At 43.2% G+C, this 15,895-nt stretch overlaps 1 protein-coding gene across 4 annotated transcripts in view; it reads right to left on the bottom strand.

Annotated features, from left to right (window-relative positions):
- The window catches only part of MPZL1 (myelin protein zero like 1), a 40,658-nt gene that overhangs the window by 11,375 nt on the left and 13,388 nt on the right, over positions 1 to 15,895 (bottom strand). For 2 of the 4 annotated variants that reach the window (XM_075434679.1, XM_075434689.1), the window contains exons 2-5: positions 11,660 to 11,820; positions 8,138 to 8,351; positions 2,983 to 3,115; positions 1,335 to 1,408 (exon numbers count right to left, since the gene is read on the bottom strand). In XM_075434679.1, the coding sequence (XP_075290794.1) occupies positions 1,375 to 1,408; positions 2,983 to 3,115; positions 8,138 to 8,351; positions 11,660 to 11,820 (542 nt within the window). In that variant the 3' untranslated portion in view covers positions 1,335 to 1,374. The remainder of the gene's footprint in view (positions 1 to 1,334; positions 1,409 to 2,982; positions 3,116 to 8,137; positions 8,352 to 11,659; positions 11,821 to 15,895) is intronic. The other 2 variants (XM_075434671.1, XM_075434700.1) reach the window with 1 other exon arrangement.

Genomic DNA, 15,895 nt, shown 5'->3' with positions numbered 1-15,895 from the left:
AACTATAAGCTAAACAGCCCCAGTCACAGAGGCAAGTGTTATACCAGTGCTACAGTTAGAGTGAATACTTGCAAGAGCCACCACCTCTCTGTACCAGAAAGGTACTTCCTAACAAACTCCCCACTAGTTCCCTTGCTTTTGGCTAGGCTACAATCCCAAAATAATTCTGCCCGCTCACAACAGACACCAGTCTCTGCAGCAATGACTTTAAGAGTCACACGTGACACAAAAGCTATGTGTCCTGATACAGCTACTTGAATATCAAGTCAGGCAAATCTTGCTTTTCAAACACGAGAACTGTCTTGTAGTAAGAACCAAAACCCCTAAAAGAAGGTTGTCAGTTTTCACTCTCAGTTTACTTCTTTCCATCTGCTTAAACAAGGACTGAAAACTAGCCTGTGACAGACAAAGAAATGAATACCACAGAGCGAAGTATATGAGCAAATGCCCTTAAACTTAACGTTAGTAGCTTCCAGGCAATGCAGTAATGGGTGTCTAAATGCTAGGTCTACCCCCTTGTACCCAAGCACCCAGGAAAGAAAACTAGCCACCTCCTTGGCAGCAGACACAGGAGTTCCCTTTGTTACCACAACCCTCTGACCACTGGGCATCCTTTTCCCCCAATCTTTGTAGACAGACAGTGTACAAAGCACGTATAGAAACAAACAAATGAGGACAGTGACATTAAGCAGACCACCTCCTCACAGGGCAACAATTTTTTATCCTTTGGTAAGTCTAACCACAGAAGACTTAGCTCCTCATACATCCAGCAGTAAGAAGAGGAAAAAATAAAATACTGCCCCCACCATCATGGCAAGAGGCTTCTACTGTCTCAGAGACAAAGCAGCCCTTCTGCTACCAAAATTACATACTCATGAATTGTTTGCTTTATTCACAAAACTCCTCAGATCTACACTATCTAAAAGTCGTAATTCAGGTTTAAGCAATTACTGCACTTGGATCACTGCAGGTTTTCAAACACTCAGGCTGTCTGAGCCAGAGGAACACTTTATAGGTAATTTACTTTTATTCTGACACAGAAAGGGCTCTGAATTCTGTGAATTTCCTGTGCTTTAGTCAATGCACTGGTGAGTTCACTGCTGGAAGAGATGGAGGGACACCATCCAGGATAAACAGCAATCCCATCCCAGTTAGACATGAGACAATGAAACCCAAGCACCCAGTGAAATGCATCGTCCCTCTGTCAACAGATTGCAGCACAAATTGCAGTGAAGTTATGTTAGTAGAGAACTAGCTGGTTAGTCAGCAAAGGAAGAGGAAATGTGTACACATACACACAGGTATTAACAGCAACCACCAACTTGATTAGTTACCATGGTGTCTAGTGGGACTGGAAGAGAAGACCCAGCCCTGTTACATTCCCAATCTGGCGTCTATATCAGGATCTCTGTAAGGAGAGGAAGGTAAGCAGGATCCGATCCCAGCACACCAAGGCAGAAAGGAAAAAAAAAAAACAACAAAAACAAAACACCAGAGTCAGAGAATGAATGGAGACCGTGGCCATGCAGGGGTTCCAGATGCCGCGCAGTGCCCCAGCCCACCTCAGTTCAAGGCAGAATGGTTATCTAAGAGTAAGTGCATCTCACCACCACCACCACACACTGGGTTAGCATCATGTAGAAAACAGTCCATAAGCTTAGAGGGGGTCACAGCACACTTGTTTTCTCCTTACACGTCATGCAGAGCTGGCATGGTCAGTGAAAGCAGTATTTAAATTTCAGAAGTTACTTTCCCAAGAGAATAGTTAAATCTACTACAAGAAATTACAGTGCATAAACTACTGCTCCAGGCTCAGCACCAGGGTGTGTCCTTCAGCAGGAAGACACTGGAGAGCAGGTCACTGGGAAGCAAGGCAAGCGGACCACCTCACGCACACAGCTGGTGCATGACACTGCAGGCTTCTTTTCAGTTCTTAGGGGCAGGACACATGCAGAAAGGGAAAAACAGGCTTTCCACACAATTTTGAGCACACACAGCCACCTCTGCTATATTTATCCTTACCATTGGGCAATAAACAACTCACTTTCTCTAAGTTCTCCAGCTGGGAAAATGACAGGGCAAAGTTTAATTTAGAAATCCCCTTAAGTTTATTTTTGGAGTTATTTTCTTTTATCCCAGAGGCAACCCAAAGAACCTGCGGGAAGCAGGAATATTTGTTGGGGAAAGAACAGAAGAAAGTTGTAAGTTTGGGGTTTGTTTCTAAGACTACATACATAATTTTCATTCTTTCTTAACAGAAGTAAATTACCAGCTAATTAGAGAGGAGAAAAATGGAAGTGCCTCCCCCTCCAGCACCAAGCTCCATCACCACAGGATTCAAGTCTGCCTTTGTTACTTCTTGTTGCTTTTTCATATGCCCACTCAAAGATCTGGCCTTCACTTTGGAGTTATCCTCCTAACACTAAAAACCTTGCAGGGACTGTAACAGTTAACAAAAAACAGACAGTGAATGAGAATGAATGCAGAGTGGCTACTCCTTCCTTACTTTGAAGTGTGGTGATGAATGGGGTTTTGGCAAGAATACTCCAGGCTCAGGAGCCAGACACTGGTAACTGAAAAATCCAGTCTTAATCTCAACACAGAGCATTCCTTCAAAGTGTACATGTGGCACTTTTCCTTTGGGGGTTGGAGGTGGTAGGGGGAAGCAGGGCTGGAGGGAAGGGGAACAGACCAGAGCTAGGGGATCTTGGATTAAATGTTCTTAGGGCATATCGGCTTGTGGCTGGGGATCAGCTCCAACATTTGGTGATTTTCAGGTGCAACTCATGGTCAGTAGGTCTTTTCAAGCACAGCACAAACATAATCATTATAGGCAGATGACCAGTGTTCCACATGGCCACATCCTATCTCTAGCCATGGTTGTCGAGACTTGGCTGAAACAACTCCTACCCCCCTAAGCCCTCCCTCTGATGCTGCTGCTGTTCCTCACATCATCCACAGGTGAGGAGGGAGATCTCTTACCCAGAGTATCGTTTTTTAGAGTTGTTCTTTCTGATGACAAGACACACGACAATAGAGATGAGCGGTGAGAGACCTGTAACCGTACCGATGACTATCCCTGCCACCATGGCAATGGGGAACGCAGGCAGGCTGTCTGGGGAGAGAAGGGAGAAAACATTCAACTCTTCTGCATTCCCTGATTAACAGAAGTGCAAACCACAAATGCTCTTGACCTTGGGTTTGTTTAGAGCAGAGGCACTAATGTAATATCCAGGAATTGTAACATGCAGCCTAATTGGTAGTGATAGCAGGCAGCCAGCAGAATAACATATGAACAGAGCACACACCAAGAGTGTTCTTAATGCCACTGTCCTTCAGAAGAGACTTTATATTGAACCAAGAATTTTTACATGTCAGGGAACACAAGTGACAATGAGGACAACTCTGTCTCATTTTGTATCTGAAAAGGGAAAAAAAAAAAAGAAGTTACATTCATCTGGCAATTCCCACCGAGGTCAACAGGAAAAGGCAGGCACACTTGAAAGCAGATTTGAACATAGCACCCTGCTAACCAACTATGAGCGCTGAAGGCTGGGTGTTATCTGGGTAGCACACAACAGACAGCCTAGTTACTACCCATGAGCACTCTTACGAGTGTTTATATAGGATTCTGGTGTCTCAAAATACATCTCTATGTATTTTTATAGAGTCGTTCTTTCCTTTAAGCCAGGATCATTGTCCGATACTAGAAACATGCTGACAGGAACACAGTATTGCTTTATTCACGTTTTCCCCAATATAATTTTGGGGGAGGGTAGGCCAAGAAATAGCAGCCAGAAATAGAAGTCAGAGAATGAGTACAGAAGACTCACAAGACAAAGAATACATAGACCACCCCTATCGCCTTTCCCAGTAAGAAACAAAGTCACTCCCTCCCTCCCCCTGCATCATGTTTAATGCAAGGAACACCTTAGACCAGAGGGTTTCTTACAAGACTCCATGGTACACTAGCTGCTTGCACCAAATGCAAGTGAATAAGTTTAAGATCAAAAGGTAAAACATTTTATATGGAAAAACCTTTGTCGGCTACCTGCAGCTGATCATCACAGAATCATTGACGTCAGAAGGGACCTCTTGAGATTGTCTAGTCCAACTCCCTGCTCAAGAAGGGTCAGCTAGCACAGTTTGCTCAATACTGTCCAGTTTGGTTTTGCCTATCTCCAAGGATAGGAGACTCCAAAACCTCATTGGGTAACCTATTCCAGTGTTCAAACACAGTAAAAATGTATTTTCTTATGTCCGGAGAGAATTTCCTGTGTTTCAATTGACACCCATTGTCTCTTTTCCTATCCCTAGAGACCACTGAAGAGCCTGGCTCGGTCGTCTTTAGATCCCATCAATGTACACAAATACCTGGTGAGAGGATTTCCCTGAGCCTTTCTTCTTTTTTGCAGGCTAAAGAGCCCCCCTTCTTCTCCTTTGCAGGCTAGACAACCCCAGTTCTCTCAGCATCTCCTCGTATGAAAGGTGATCCAGTCCCTTAATCACCTTAGTTGCCCTTGCTGGACTTGTTCGAGCACAGACCACGCTTACACAAAGCATTCCCAGCAAGTTTGCAGTGTGTAGACCAAGCCCATTTTGACATACTTATCTAAAAGGGAGCAGACCAACACAATACCCTGAAGCGGAGGCATCATGCTAAGAAAACAGGGCTTACATTTAGTACTGTTCATGTTGAGTTCAATGACTTTCAGGAGAAGGGCTAACCGACCTATAGCTGTTTCACTGATCATACCATCGTTTGGCCAAACATCGCATCAGCAGCTTTCCTAGCTCTCCAGTGTCAGATTCCCAATTCATAACAATGTGGCAATTCCAAGTCTTCATAAGGAATTAAGGATGAAGACATGAGTCCCACAATTCAGAGGAAGACACCCCTGCTTTCCAGAACCTTTCGGCAGCCCAGAGATCCACCTGCTATTAAGGAAGAGAGCCCTACAAATGGTGATACTTTTCAGGTACACAAGACTGAGATTGTGTTTGAGCCTCATGCAAAGATAAACCTATTTTGAGACATAAGAGAAGTAGGATTTCCCTAGTTCCTGTGCTTTTTCACCTTTTCAAGTGCAGAAATAACTGTCTGCAAAAGCATCAAAACAGAGATGAAATTCTGTCAGCAGACCACCTGTTGCCTTGTACACAAGAAAAAAAAAAAAAACCACACACATTTTTTCACAGCGAGCAAGTAAGCGCAACCCAAAACTATAGTGCAGAGTGTCTGCTGAAAGAGTGATATTAAAAATGTGGCACCATCTAATCTGCTCGTTTTGTCATTTGACTCAGGTGGGGTTTTTTGGTTGGTTGAATTTGAGTAAAGGACAGCAGTTATGTTCTGTTGACAGAAGTTATGTTCTGTTGACAGAAGTTTTTAAGACTGTATAAAAGAATGCAACTGTTTTCACGTGAAACTAGAGTCTGGCTTTATTGGCTCTCAGAACATGGTCCAACAGACTACAGAAAAGCTCACACAATTTTATGATCACATAGTTCAGCTGAAGAATGTCTCCCCCCAGTTTTTCTTATATTTTTCAGCACTCTACAGTTACATGAATTCCTCAGAAGTACTTGCAGAGCAGCCAATGACTTCATTGTACAGAGTCCCAGCTACATAACCAAAATGTTAGCTTTCAGAGCTGGTGTTAAGTTAATAGCTTAACACAAGCCTTAACCCCAGCCTTTCAAATAACAATTTTCACTATGTATCATCGTAATTCAAAGCAACTTCCACTGTCACTGAAAGCATGTTAGCATTATTTTTATGAAGCAGGCAGGAAACTGAAGTTTTCCATTGCTGCGAAGCATAAAGATTTTCATACAACTCTAATTTCCCCCCCCCATGAGAGTTCAGATCAAAGATGGACTACTTTCAGATAACACAAGCTGTCCTGAACACAGTGTTAGGTAGCTTCTTACTACAAGTAGGGGCAGCCTAACATAAGGACTAGGAATTCCCTACAAATTTCTGTCCTTTACAATCTGAACAGTAGTCCTTTCCAGATTCAGATGCACTAGTGACAGAACAGTCTTACTTCTCATCCCTGCCAGCACAATTCTCCCAACACAGTTGATGGAGCTGTTTGTGCAAACACTATGTAGACACTGTAATGAAAATCAGCGGAGTTAGGTTGGCTTGGCAATTTTAAACAGTTAAGCCAACCTGGAACTTATTAAATGTTTAATCCAAAATCTAAGGCTCCCCAAGCATAGAATTCCAGCATCACAGAATGCTTTGGGTCGGAAGGGACCTTCAGAGGTCATCTAGCCCAACCCCCCTGCAATGAGCAGGGACATCTTCAACTGGATCAGTTGCTCAGAGCCCCGTCCAACCCAGCCTTGAATGTCTCCAGGGATGGGGCATCCACTGCCTCTATGGGCAGCCCGTCCCAGTGTTTCACCACCCTCATTGTAAAAAATTTCTTCCTTACATCCAGTCTAAATCTACCAGCCCTTAGTTTAAAACCCTTACGCCTTGTCCTGTCTATCTTTGAGATCATTTAAAATGTGTAAAGTACGTATGTAGCTTTGAACAGTTCACAACACCAGACACATGATTCAGAACAATTAAATGTATACATAATAATAATAAAAAAAAAAATACACAAGAGTCAACATGTACTTGTTTCAATTGAAAAAAATTTTCCAGCTCAGTTCAGGATGAGTTACAACCTATTATAAGAGCAGTAATTTCAGGCAAGTCAGAATGCAAGACAACATCACAGCTATCGCTTGAAAACCTGTTTTCAAGGTCTTGCTAAGAATTTGAAGACAATTGTTGCAGCATTTTTCTCCTGACGTGAAGTACTGTCAATACAGGGCTCCCTTCACAAATCTCTCTTCTCTTGTCCAGATGCTCCACCTATGGGGAAGCCCGCATGCAAGTCTGTTGAAAAACAGCAGCTGAATTAGTGTACTGAAGTCGCTCTTCATTTGCTTAACCTGGGTTAAAACCTGAAGAGGCTTTGCCAAGACTGCCTGACTTTGCCAAACCAGCAGTTGCTATACCGCTTCTTCATAGAGACTATCAATACCTGGTAAGAAGATAAACTGACCCTATTTTACACAGACTTCAAACTTCCAAAAAACAGAAAGTTCTAAGTGATGGTAGGGCCTCCAGAGATCTCATCCAGCTCAAACTGCTCTGTAAAGGGAAGGGTTAGATATAGACCTTGCCTACAGAAGTACATGGAATGACCTCATGAGCAGGGGTACACACTTGTTATAGGAGCAGTATCATTCTAATTAAAGCATACACATAGGTATCTTCCCTAACATATTAAAATCTAATGGAATAGCTGTATCAGCACTACCATTCATGAATACATTTATTCTTGTCCTTATTAAATACAAATCTGGAAATCTGATCACTGTAAGTACCATTTCATTGTAGGAACAGTCACACTTTGGCTGACCTCCAGCTTAGCCAGGACAATCAAATGTTTTGAATGGCCAAGGCAAATAAAGAGACAGATTGACATACAGAATATAAGTGCTCTTCAACTGTCATCACTGTCACCAAATGCTAATCAGAAGCCTTAAATGACTGCAAGTAGCTAGCCCTCACAGTTTATAAGGGTCATCATGGATACTGTAAGAATGTCTGAGTAAAAGAGACTGAATGAACATCCAACACAAACACCTTCGCATGGAAGACAGTAGCATTTCATTGTCTGTCAGTACATGCTCGGGCCAGATTATTAGTGCTGTTTTCCAGTATATGTGCTGGATGGGCTCCAAAAAGAAGAGTCTACAACTTTCTCTTCTCGATCCCGAGATTTGAAAAGTCATCCTAACCCTTGATGTAGCATAATACGGAAAAAGAAAATACACAGGACTTTGAAATGAGAAGATGGGCTTCAGCATGGCTTCCATCAGCTTTTGCTAATACTTGCTAAAAGCACAGGAATTAGTGGGTATAGAGGAAAAGGGTATGACATTCAGTTTCTTGAACATCTGAGAGAATATTGGTTCGATTATTAGGACCTGGAAAAAGAGAATTTAAAAGACAGCTGTTCTCTCCAGGCTATTCCCCCACCCCCACAAAAAGTGATATAGACACAGAAGGGAGGAAGGCAAAAAAAATAAAAGGGAAAGAAAAAAAGTGATATAGGGTGAATACCTTTCTCCACAACTCTAACTCGGATTTCTCCTGGTTTGACCACAATGTCAGGTGGGTTCTTGACATCGCAAATGTAAGTGCCGTTGTCCCGGAACTGCATGTTTGATATACTGATAGAAGCATCTTTCTTGTTAAGATCTCCAGCCCAAGTGATCCTGTCTTTAAACGGTATGTCCTTTCCAAGGTATGGCTTTCCATTAAAGTAATAGAAAAACTGTAGTCAAGAAAAACAGGATATAAGAACGATCCAATTAGAGATTACAGAGCTGCCATGCTTCTCTCACTATTACAGCATTCTCCCAGAATCCACTGAACTATACATAGCTAGGATTTGATATTTTTTTTCCTCCTGTCTCACCACTTTAGTCTGGCTTGTTGCTTCCTGATCATACAACCATGCTATGGCTTACACCTCAATCACACTACCCCACCAGACTGCAAGTTTCAGTTTTCTGTTGGTTTTGTTTTGGTTTGTGGTTGGATTGTTTGGGGTTTTTTTCTTGCTTTGGGGGACACGGGGTTTTGCAAACAAGCAGGTGGGGGGAAAAGGCTGGCAACCTGGGAATGATTAAAGGACAGAACAGTGCTGGACCACAGCCATCTGTCTGTCAGGCACAGGAAGCCTTCTGCATCCTAGCAGGAAAAAGATACCACATGTCCTACCTGTGTTTTGCTGTGGGTTACCTGCAAATACAGCACAGCTAAATTAACATGCAATACCCTCCTTTCCTCCACACGCCAAAAAATCTCATCAGCAATTTAGACTGTACCTAGCTGTTTTCCAGAAACCTTCACAGTGACTAAACATAACTGTTTCCCAGTTTTTAGGTGAGTAAGTTTCATATTGGCCCTGCACTCCCTACACATGACCAAAAATCCTTGAAGAATGAAACTCTTTAGTACAGTCTGAGGAGAAACTACGTATTTCCTCACTATACGTGACCAAAATTGGAATTTACAGCAGTAGAATTGCATAGACCTCTACAGGACAACTCTGCTTTCAAACATATGGGATGTCTGAACACTGGCCATTAACCCTAACGGAGCGATCAAGGTTATATTGGAGGAGCACGTTCATTCTTCATTTCACGTTCTGAAAGGGAGCAAAACAACCTAAACTCAACTAAGAATCCACTCAAACTCTCCTCAGTTCAGTCTCCAGAGCAGAGGATAAAGAAATTTAAGACACTATTCCAGCTTCCTCTTTCTACAGCCTTCTTTATGAAGAAGTCTCACTGGCACAGATCAGACTGGTTACAAGCCAGTCCTCTTTCCATTCAAGTCATCTCCCGTTTCTTTTCCTGTTCCTACCCTTGATCTGAGGCTTGCCATTCGAACACCTTTTCTATCAGACTCACACTCTGAATATCAGGCCTGATGATTTGGCAGCATAAACCTTATCCAGATCAGTTATGTGCACACCGTCTGTTGTGCTGCAGTCAATCTGACACTTATTTGTTGTCTACAAGCTAGCATAAATCCAACAAACTATCTCATCTGGTAGGAATTCCGCTGGCACACAGTCATCTGTCAACATTTCGGAGGAAGTCTTTATCAGTCTGCAGCACTTCCAGCTGGATTGTAACGTTTAGCACAGAGGCACTGCACTACCACACCCCTGTGCACGAGGGGAGTCATCCAACTGGAAGTCTAGAAGGCAAGAGGCAGATCCCTCAGCTCTCTAGGTGTCCACACCTGGGGGAGGAGAAATCACAAAGGAAAACATGTCCTGAAACACAAGGTAACTGACTCAAGTCACTCCGTGCCTATGATTAAGTGATTTAACATGAGACTTCTTTTGAAACCTAAAGCTGATGGGTTTAGACTGGTTTAAGGCGGTTGTGAAACTCTGCTGTCATCAGACGTTTCACTCACAGTGAGACGTCTCTATAACCAAGCATGTGGAGGGGGAAGGGGACGAGCAGGGGAAGCTTTCAGTCAAATGAGCCTCACCACATGGCCACAAGATTGCCAGTGCTGATTCGAAAGAGGCACAGGACCAACATTTTCAGAAGCATGGACTTAGCTCAAATGTAAGCTGATCATGAGATTGATCTTTCACATTAACGCCCACCAAACCATGTAACTAACATGACTTTGGATCATAAAAAAATCTTCCCTCTATAGCCCCGCCAGCTCCTCAAAAGAAACAGGGAATTAACATCAGATCATGCTGGGCCACTTCTGCTCGAACATAATTTGCTTTTCTCTCACTTGTGCTGCTAACTACATACAGGTAGAATGTCTAAATTGACTTCATTTCCAGAAAAATGTTATGTCCTGAAGTTGTATTTCTACAATGAGGAGTTTGGATGGTGATGCAGAAACGGAAGCAGAAAACAGGATATATGGTGGATATTTCTATGGGGAGCGGAAAACACACAAACAGGTGGCTTCCTTTCACCCATCCTGTTCAACAGTGTCAGGAAACATGCCCTACTTCCTTGAGCTTTTGCCCAGCTACTGCTTTGGCATCCCAAGGAGAAGAGCTCCCTTTCCAAAACCAAACACTTATTCACTGAGAGTTCAGAAGCCGATTCTTCAGTTCTACACATTGAGCAAGACGCTTGTACACTGTTCTGGATCATCTCTATTTCGAGCACTGAAGGGCTTCTAGAGTTGAAACAATCTCATGTCTGCAGCAGAAGGCAGGAGACAAACACTAACAGGCTGAGCAACCTGCGGTCCCCACACCTTCCCTGCTGTCCCAGAGTCCCTTGCTCTGCCTCCTCCAAATTCTGGCTAAGGGCAAGGAACAAGAGCGAAGTAGAAGCGTCAGAAAGCTCAGACTCAGATGTGCACAGCTTATGTGACAAAGGAAGAAGACAGCTACCAACCTACCAAAGCCACTTCTTCGAAGGTTCATACCCAACGGGTCTGAGCACACCTGGGCTCAACACACAGGACATGAGTGATGGCAATTATTATCAGCCTAAGTTGCTCGCTACACTGATTTTTTACTTGTCAAATAACTAAATATGAGGATGTAACTGCTTATCAATTTGAGCAATTCAATTCTGTTCTGAAAACAGGGAGACTGGTCTTATTTTAAGCCCTTTCAAATAGAGGTTGAACAGTACACAAGCAGAAAATAAGCAATACACACAACACACAGTGCAACTCTGCGATAGTGGTCATTCAAATTCTGTGACTGCTGTCATTCAGTGCACAGATCTGCAGCTCATTTCAAGGGCAAGAGGATACAGAACTTAGGAAAAGATTCCTAAATGCTCATCAACTTCATACATACTGCTACCACACCAACATCCCCCTCCCCTGACTAACAAAGTGCTAGTATATTTTACAGCTGCTGCACACTCCAGCCTTGGCAGAGATCAAGTATATAACAATACTTCTAAAAAACTCTAAAAAAAGACCCCCTAAAATCAAAGTGATGGAGACAAGACACACGGAAGGAGGCTCCAATCTGTATTTGCTTGCTCCTCAGAACCAACTAGAAGACCTCTGCACACTTATCACAGCCTCCCCTCCCAGGTTTGTTCCCCTGCAGCCGTTTCTTACTGAGATACGAGTTGCTGCTCCCTCTGGTTGAAAACTCCAAGAAACCGATGCTGCGCTGCTGATCACTTCCACAGATGTAAACGTGCACGGAAGCTTTGCGTCTGTCCCATTCTCCACAAATATCTCCTCTGGTGTGTTGACCTCTACTGCTGATACTTGGACTGTATGGGAAAGGTAAAGAGAAGAAAGAAGGAGAACAAGCGGCATCAGTGCTGTTTCAAGAATCAGGAAGTTGAAGTGGTAACTGTCCATATCACACTGCTCATAAGGGGAAAAGAGAAGAGACATCAACAACTCCTACATCAAGTGGGTGCACAGACATTGCATCATACCTGCAATACAAACAAGTATAGAGCAGGCCAGTTCTCTTTCCTTGTATTATCTGTTACAGGATGTTTGCCATCCACAGATGTTTCCTCTACAACAGTTTCTGGAAGTCAATTCTGTGGTGCAAAGGATGAGTTTAAAACTCTTTCCTACTAGCTGCCAGCAGACAATGTAATAAATAAGCCCCATCGGAGGAACTAACATCTTGGACCCACCTATCACTCAGTTTCCTCTCCAGCTCACATCTTGTATCCCATCTCCAGTTTTACTCAGCTGTAGGCAGAACAAAAGCTCACCTCCAGAAAGCTCTCTGGCTCCCAGCTACACCATCTGCTTCTGCTCTCTGGCATGCTTCAAGGTCTTCATGTGCAAGACCTCCTAAATAACCACTCAGCTATAGTTGAGAAGTATGAGAGTAGTTTAATTTTTTTTCTACCATGAGGATTATGCACGTTCAAAAGAAGCAAACAGAGTAAGTGAAACTCAGCATGATTCAGAAAAACAGTCCAACATATTCCTCACCTGGCACCTTTTAAATTGCAAAGACACTGTCCCTATTCAGATTTAAGCAATGATACATCAATACATTAATTCAAGTTTATGTTAAGGAGCAACACGTGATCTTGCGACATCACAAAATAATGTCTTTCAACAGCTCTGTGAAAGCAAAACTCTTGTAAAATCACTGTGGGTGGGTGTGCATGCGACGTGCACCTGGTAACTCAAATGTAAGTTCTGATTTTTATTAAACCATGGTTTTCAGCATAGAGATGGTACTAGTAATCTGCTTCTGATCACAGGATTCTGTGTTTCTGGGCTACAATGTGTTAAATTCAGGGGTTTTCCTCACTTATTAGCAGAGGAAAGCAAGCCTTCCTGCTTCTTCGGTATCTTAGCTGATTTCTCAACTTTGAACAAACTAGCTCTTGAAGTAGGCAAACTGAAGACAAAGATTCCAGTAGAAGACAGTTTAAAAACAAAAAAAAATCTAAAACAAGTAAGAAAAACCCACCTACATTAGCCCTTAAATCATGGCATTCATGCTTTTAGTCAGTGAGAGCTAGCAACTAAGTAGCTTTCAGAAGTTAGCAAGCTTCCTTCAAGTGATAGGTGTAGATTTGCCACAAACTAGGTTATTTTATTTGAGCTTAAAATTAAGAAAATCCCACGCTCCACGGAGAATTTTAAAAAACATCTTTTACATATGCGACTTCAAGCCTCGTTCCCCAAGAAAGCAAAGTTCAGGTCAGCTGTGCCACTTCCCGTCTTCCTCCCGAGACCACTGAGTCTGTTGGGCAACTCCAGCTGACCGGCTGCGGCACGGGGCCACGAAGACCACAGGCAGTGGGAGCTGGCCCTGCGACACAGACCACCTGCAAGCTCCAGGGCTGCAGCTGAGTCAATGAAACGGCCGAACAACGAAAGAGGTGAAAACACCCTGGCCATCTGGGTACACCCGACAATCACTACATGCATGGCTTTGTAGGAACCGCTGCCTCTCACCCGACCAGCATGGCAAGCCAGGGGAAGGCAGAGCACATGCCCAGGGGACAAGAAACAAGCACATAAGCACTGCAGGGGTGGGAGAATGAAGCATACCAGTTTAATTACAATAACCAAAACCAGACAAAACTACCATTCACTCAGTCCGCCACTCGGAGCCCACACTGTTCACTTCTCAGACTCACTACCTCCTCAGTCCTGTCAGGTTGCCCCTGATCCCTCGGACTCCCCTGCCATCATCATTCTCATTTCAAACGAGTGGAAGAGAAACAGCACCCTAAAGGAGGAGGATTTTCATCAAGAGGTTGTTGTATCAGAGCTTCCTTTCTCTTGTACATGCTCTGACTACCGGCCAAAAAACATTCTTTTGTAAAACAACTACCAAATATTTATTTGGAACATACAAAGACTTCTAGCAATTCCATGAAAGGAACTCAGAGCTGCTATGCTTTATGTACTTTTTCCAGTTAATGGAGTAGAAAAGAAAAAAAATAAGAACCATTGTTTTGAGTCCAAGCCACAAAACAAGCATCCCTTTCTAGCATTAAACAAGCAAGATGTCCTCAGCATTTGTGTAGGAGGAAAATACTCTGCATAGACATTGTCTGCTTGTACGTGGTACAGAGAACTGCTTGCCACACACAGGCAGTGGGTAGCACAGATCCGCTTAATCTGAAGAAGTCACTGTTCTAACTCACTAGCAACCATGAGAGAACTGTAGCAAAGCAAAAGCAAAAAAAAACCTGACTTCTCCCTACAGTCTAGGAAGGCAGGAATTACGTAATATTGTACAGATATTTCCAGCAAGTCTAATTTTCATATGTCCTACTGTTGTCTCAACTTCATGTTTTTCTTTGCTCATTCTCTCCTCCCAGCACAAAGTCCCTCACTTTATTTGCTCTTTCAGTGTGCACCACTTCAAAAAACACGTTTCCTGTCCCTTTTGTCTTACAGCATGATACATAAGCTCCTCAAATATTAACGTGATCATTTAGGAGTGGTAGAGAGGCCATAACATTTGACGCTTGCTCACCCTTAGCCCTCCACTCCCATACTTTCACTGATACAGCGGCAGTTTCCACTACCTTGAACTCTTTGGCCTCCTCTGTCGTAAAAAAATCCATGTGGATCATCTCCAGCTCTAGCTCTTTTCCTTCTCTTTCCACATTTGCCAGGATTACATCCTTCTTTCAGGTCCTCAATCTATTTAACTACTTCATTTGGAGAAAGTTGAATTTTGAGTCATATTCCAGACACAATTACCCACTGCTCCATTCTTCAAACTTCCTCAGCCTTAGTTCCTCTCAAGAGGAAAAAATTTATCACTGTGAGAGAGAAGCCAGCTTTAGGAAGGGAAGGTCTGCAAGGTACACAGGGAAAAGATAAACATTTGCTCTTCTCCCATAGCTCCTCCTTGATCCCATCATGCTGTCCAACTGCCTGTAGCCCAAATACATCCCTCTGAATACCTCTTCTAGTCCTCATTCACTTTTATTCTTCTTTTCAGCAGAAGGATGCTTCTGTTTTTCTCATCTACCATCAAAATTGTTAGAAAAAAACACCTGTGCCTCTTCAGCCATTTCTTTTTCATCTCTAGCGTTGTTGGACCAGTTTTACCCCAGTTACATCAACTCTCATCAGCTAAATTTTCAGCCCCCACACTCTAATGACAAGACTCCATCCTCATCTTCCTTCTCAGACAACCCTCATATTCTTGAAACAGGACAGGACACTCAGACTCTTACTAACTCATTAATCTTACTACTCTTACTCACTTACCAATCTTCTCTCACTGTTCCCATAGCGGGTCTTCATTCCTCATCGACGCTCTCTCTACTCTCAGGTCTCTCTTTCCTCAGTATCTTGTCACAGGGTTCTCATCTGCAAACAAGTCCAGCTCCCATCACTGCACTGACTACTCAGATCTGTGTCTCTGCTCTGCATCTGTCTCCTTATGCTCAAAGAACAATCTCAGTCTGACACCTTTGTCGATGCCAAGTTGTCAGCTCATGCTAAATGGGACTAAACCAGAGTTCATTTCTTCCCCCACAGCCCTCCACAACTGCATTTATCACCATGGACCTGGCACATGTCTCTCCAACTCATAACCTGTAGAGCATTTCTGACTTTGAACTCTTCTGAGGTCGAGGCGGAGTCTTTCAGAGTTTCTAGCCACCTGCTCAGCTGACACCGGTCTAAAAACTCCATTTTGTATCTTGGCCTTCGTTACTGCAATGTCCTTTTTGCTTCGGACAGACGGTCAGTAACAGACCAGTACGTATCACAGTTCCTGGTGACTAAACCGCTCCAAGCGCGACACTGAGAAGGAGAAGACATCACAAATGCAAGATCACTGCTTTCTTCATGAATCGACTACAGAAGATGTAGTGCTCAACATACGCACGC

The sequence above is a fragment of the Opisthocomus hoazin genome, chromosome 1 (assembly GCF_030867145.1).
Source record: "Opisthocomus hoazin isolate bOpiHoa1 chromosome 1, bOpiHoa1.hap1, whole genome shotgun sequence".
Lineage (NCBI taxonomy): Eukaryota > Metazoa > Chordata > Aves > Opisthocomiformes > Opisthocomidae > Opisthocomus > Opisthocomus hoazin.
Note: the sequence above shows the minus strand (reverse complement) of the source record. Positions and strands in the feature narration are given on the sequence as shown.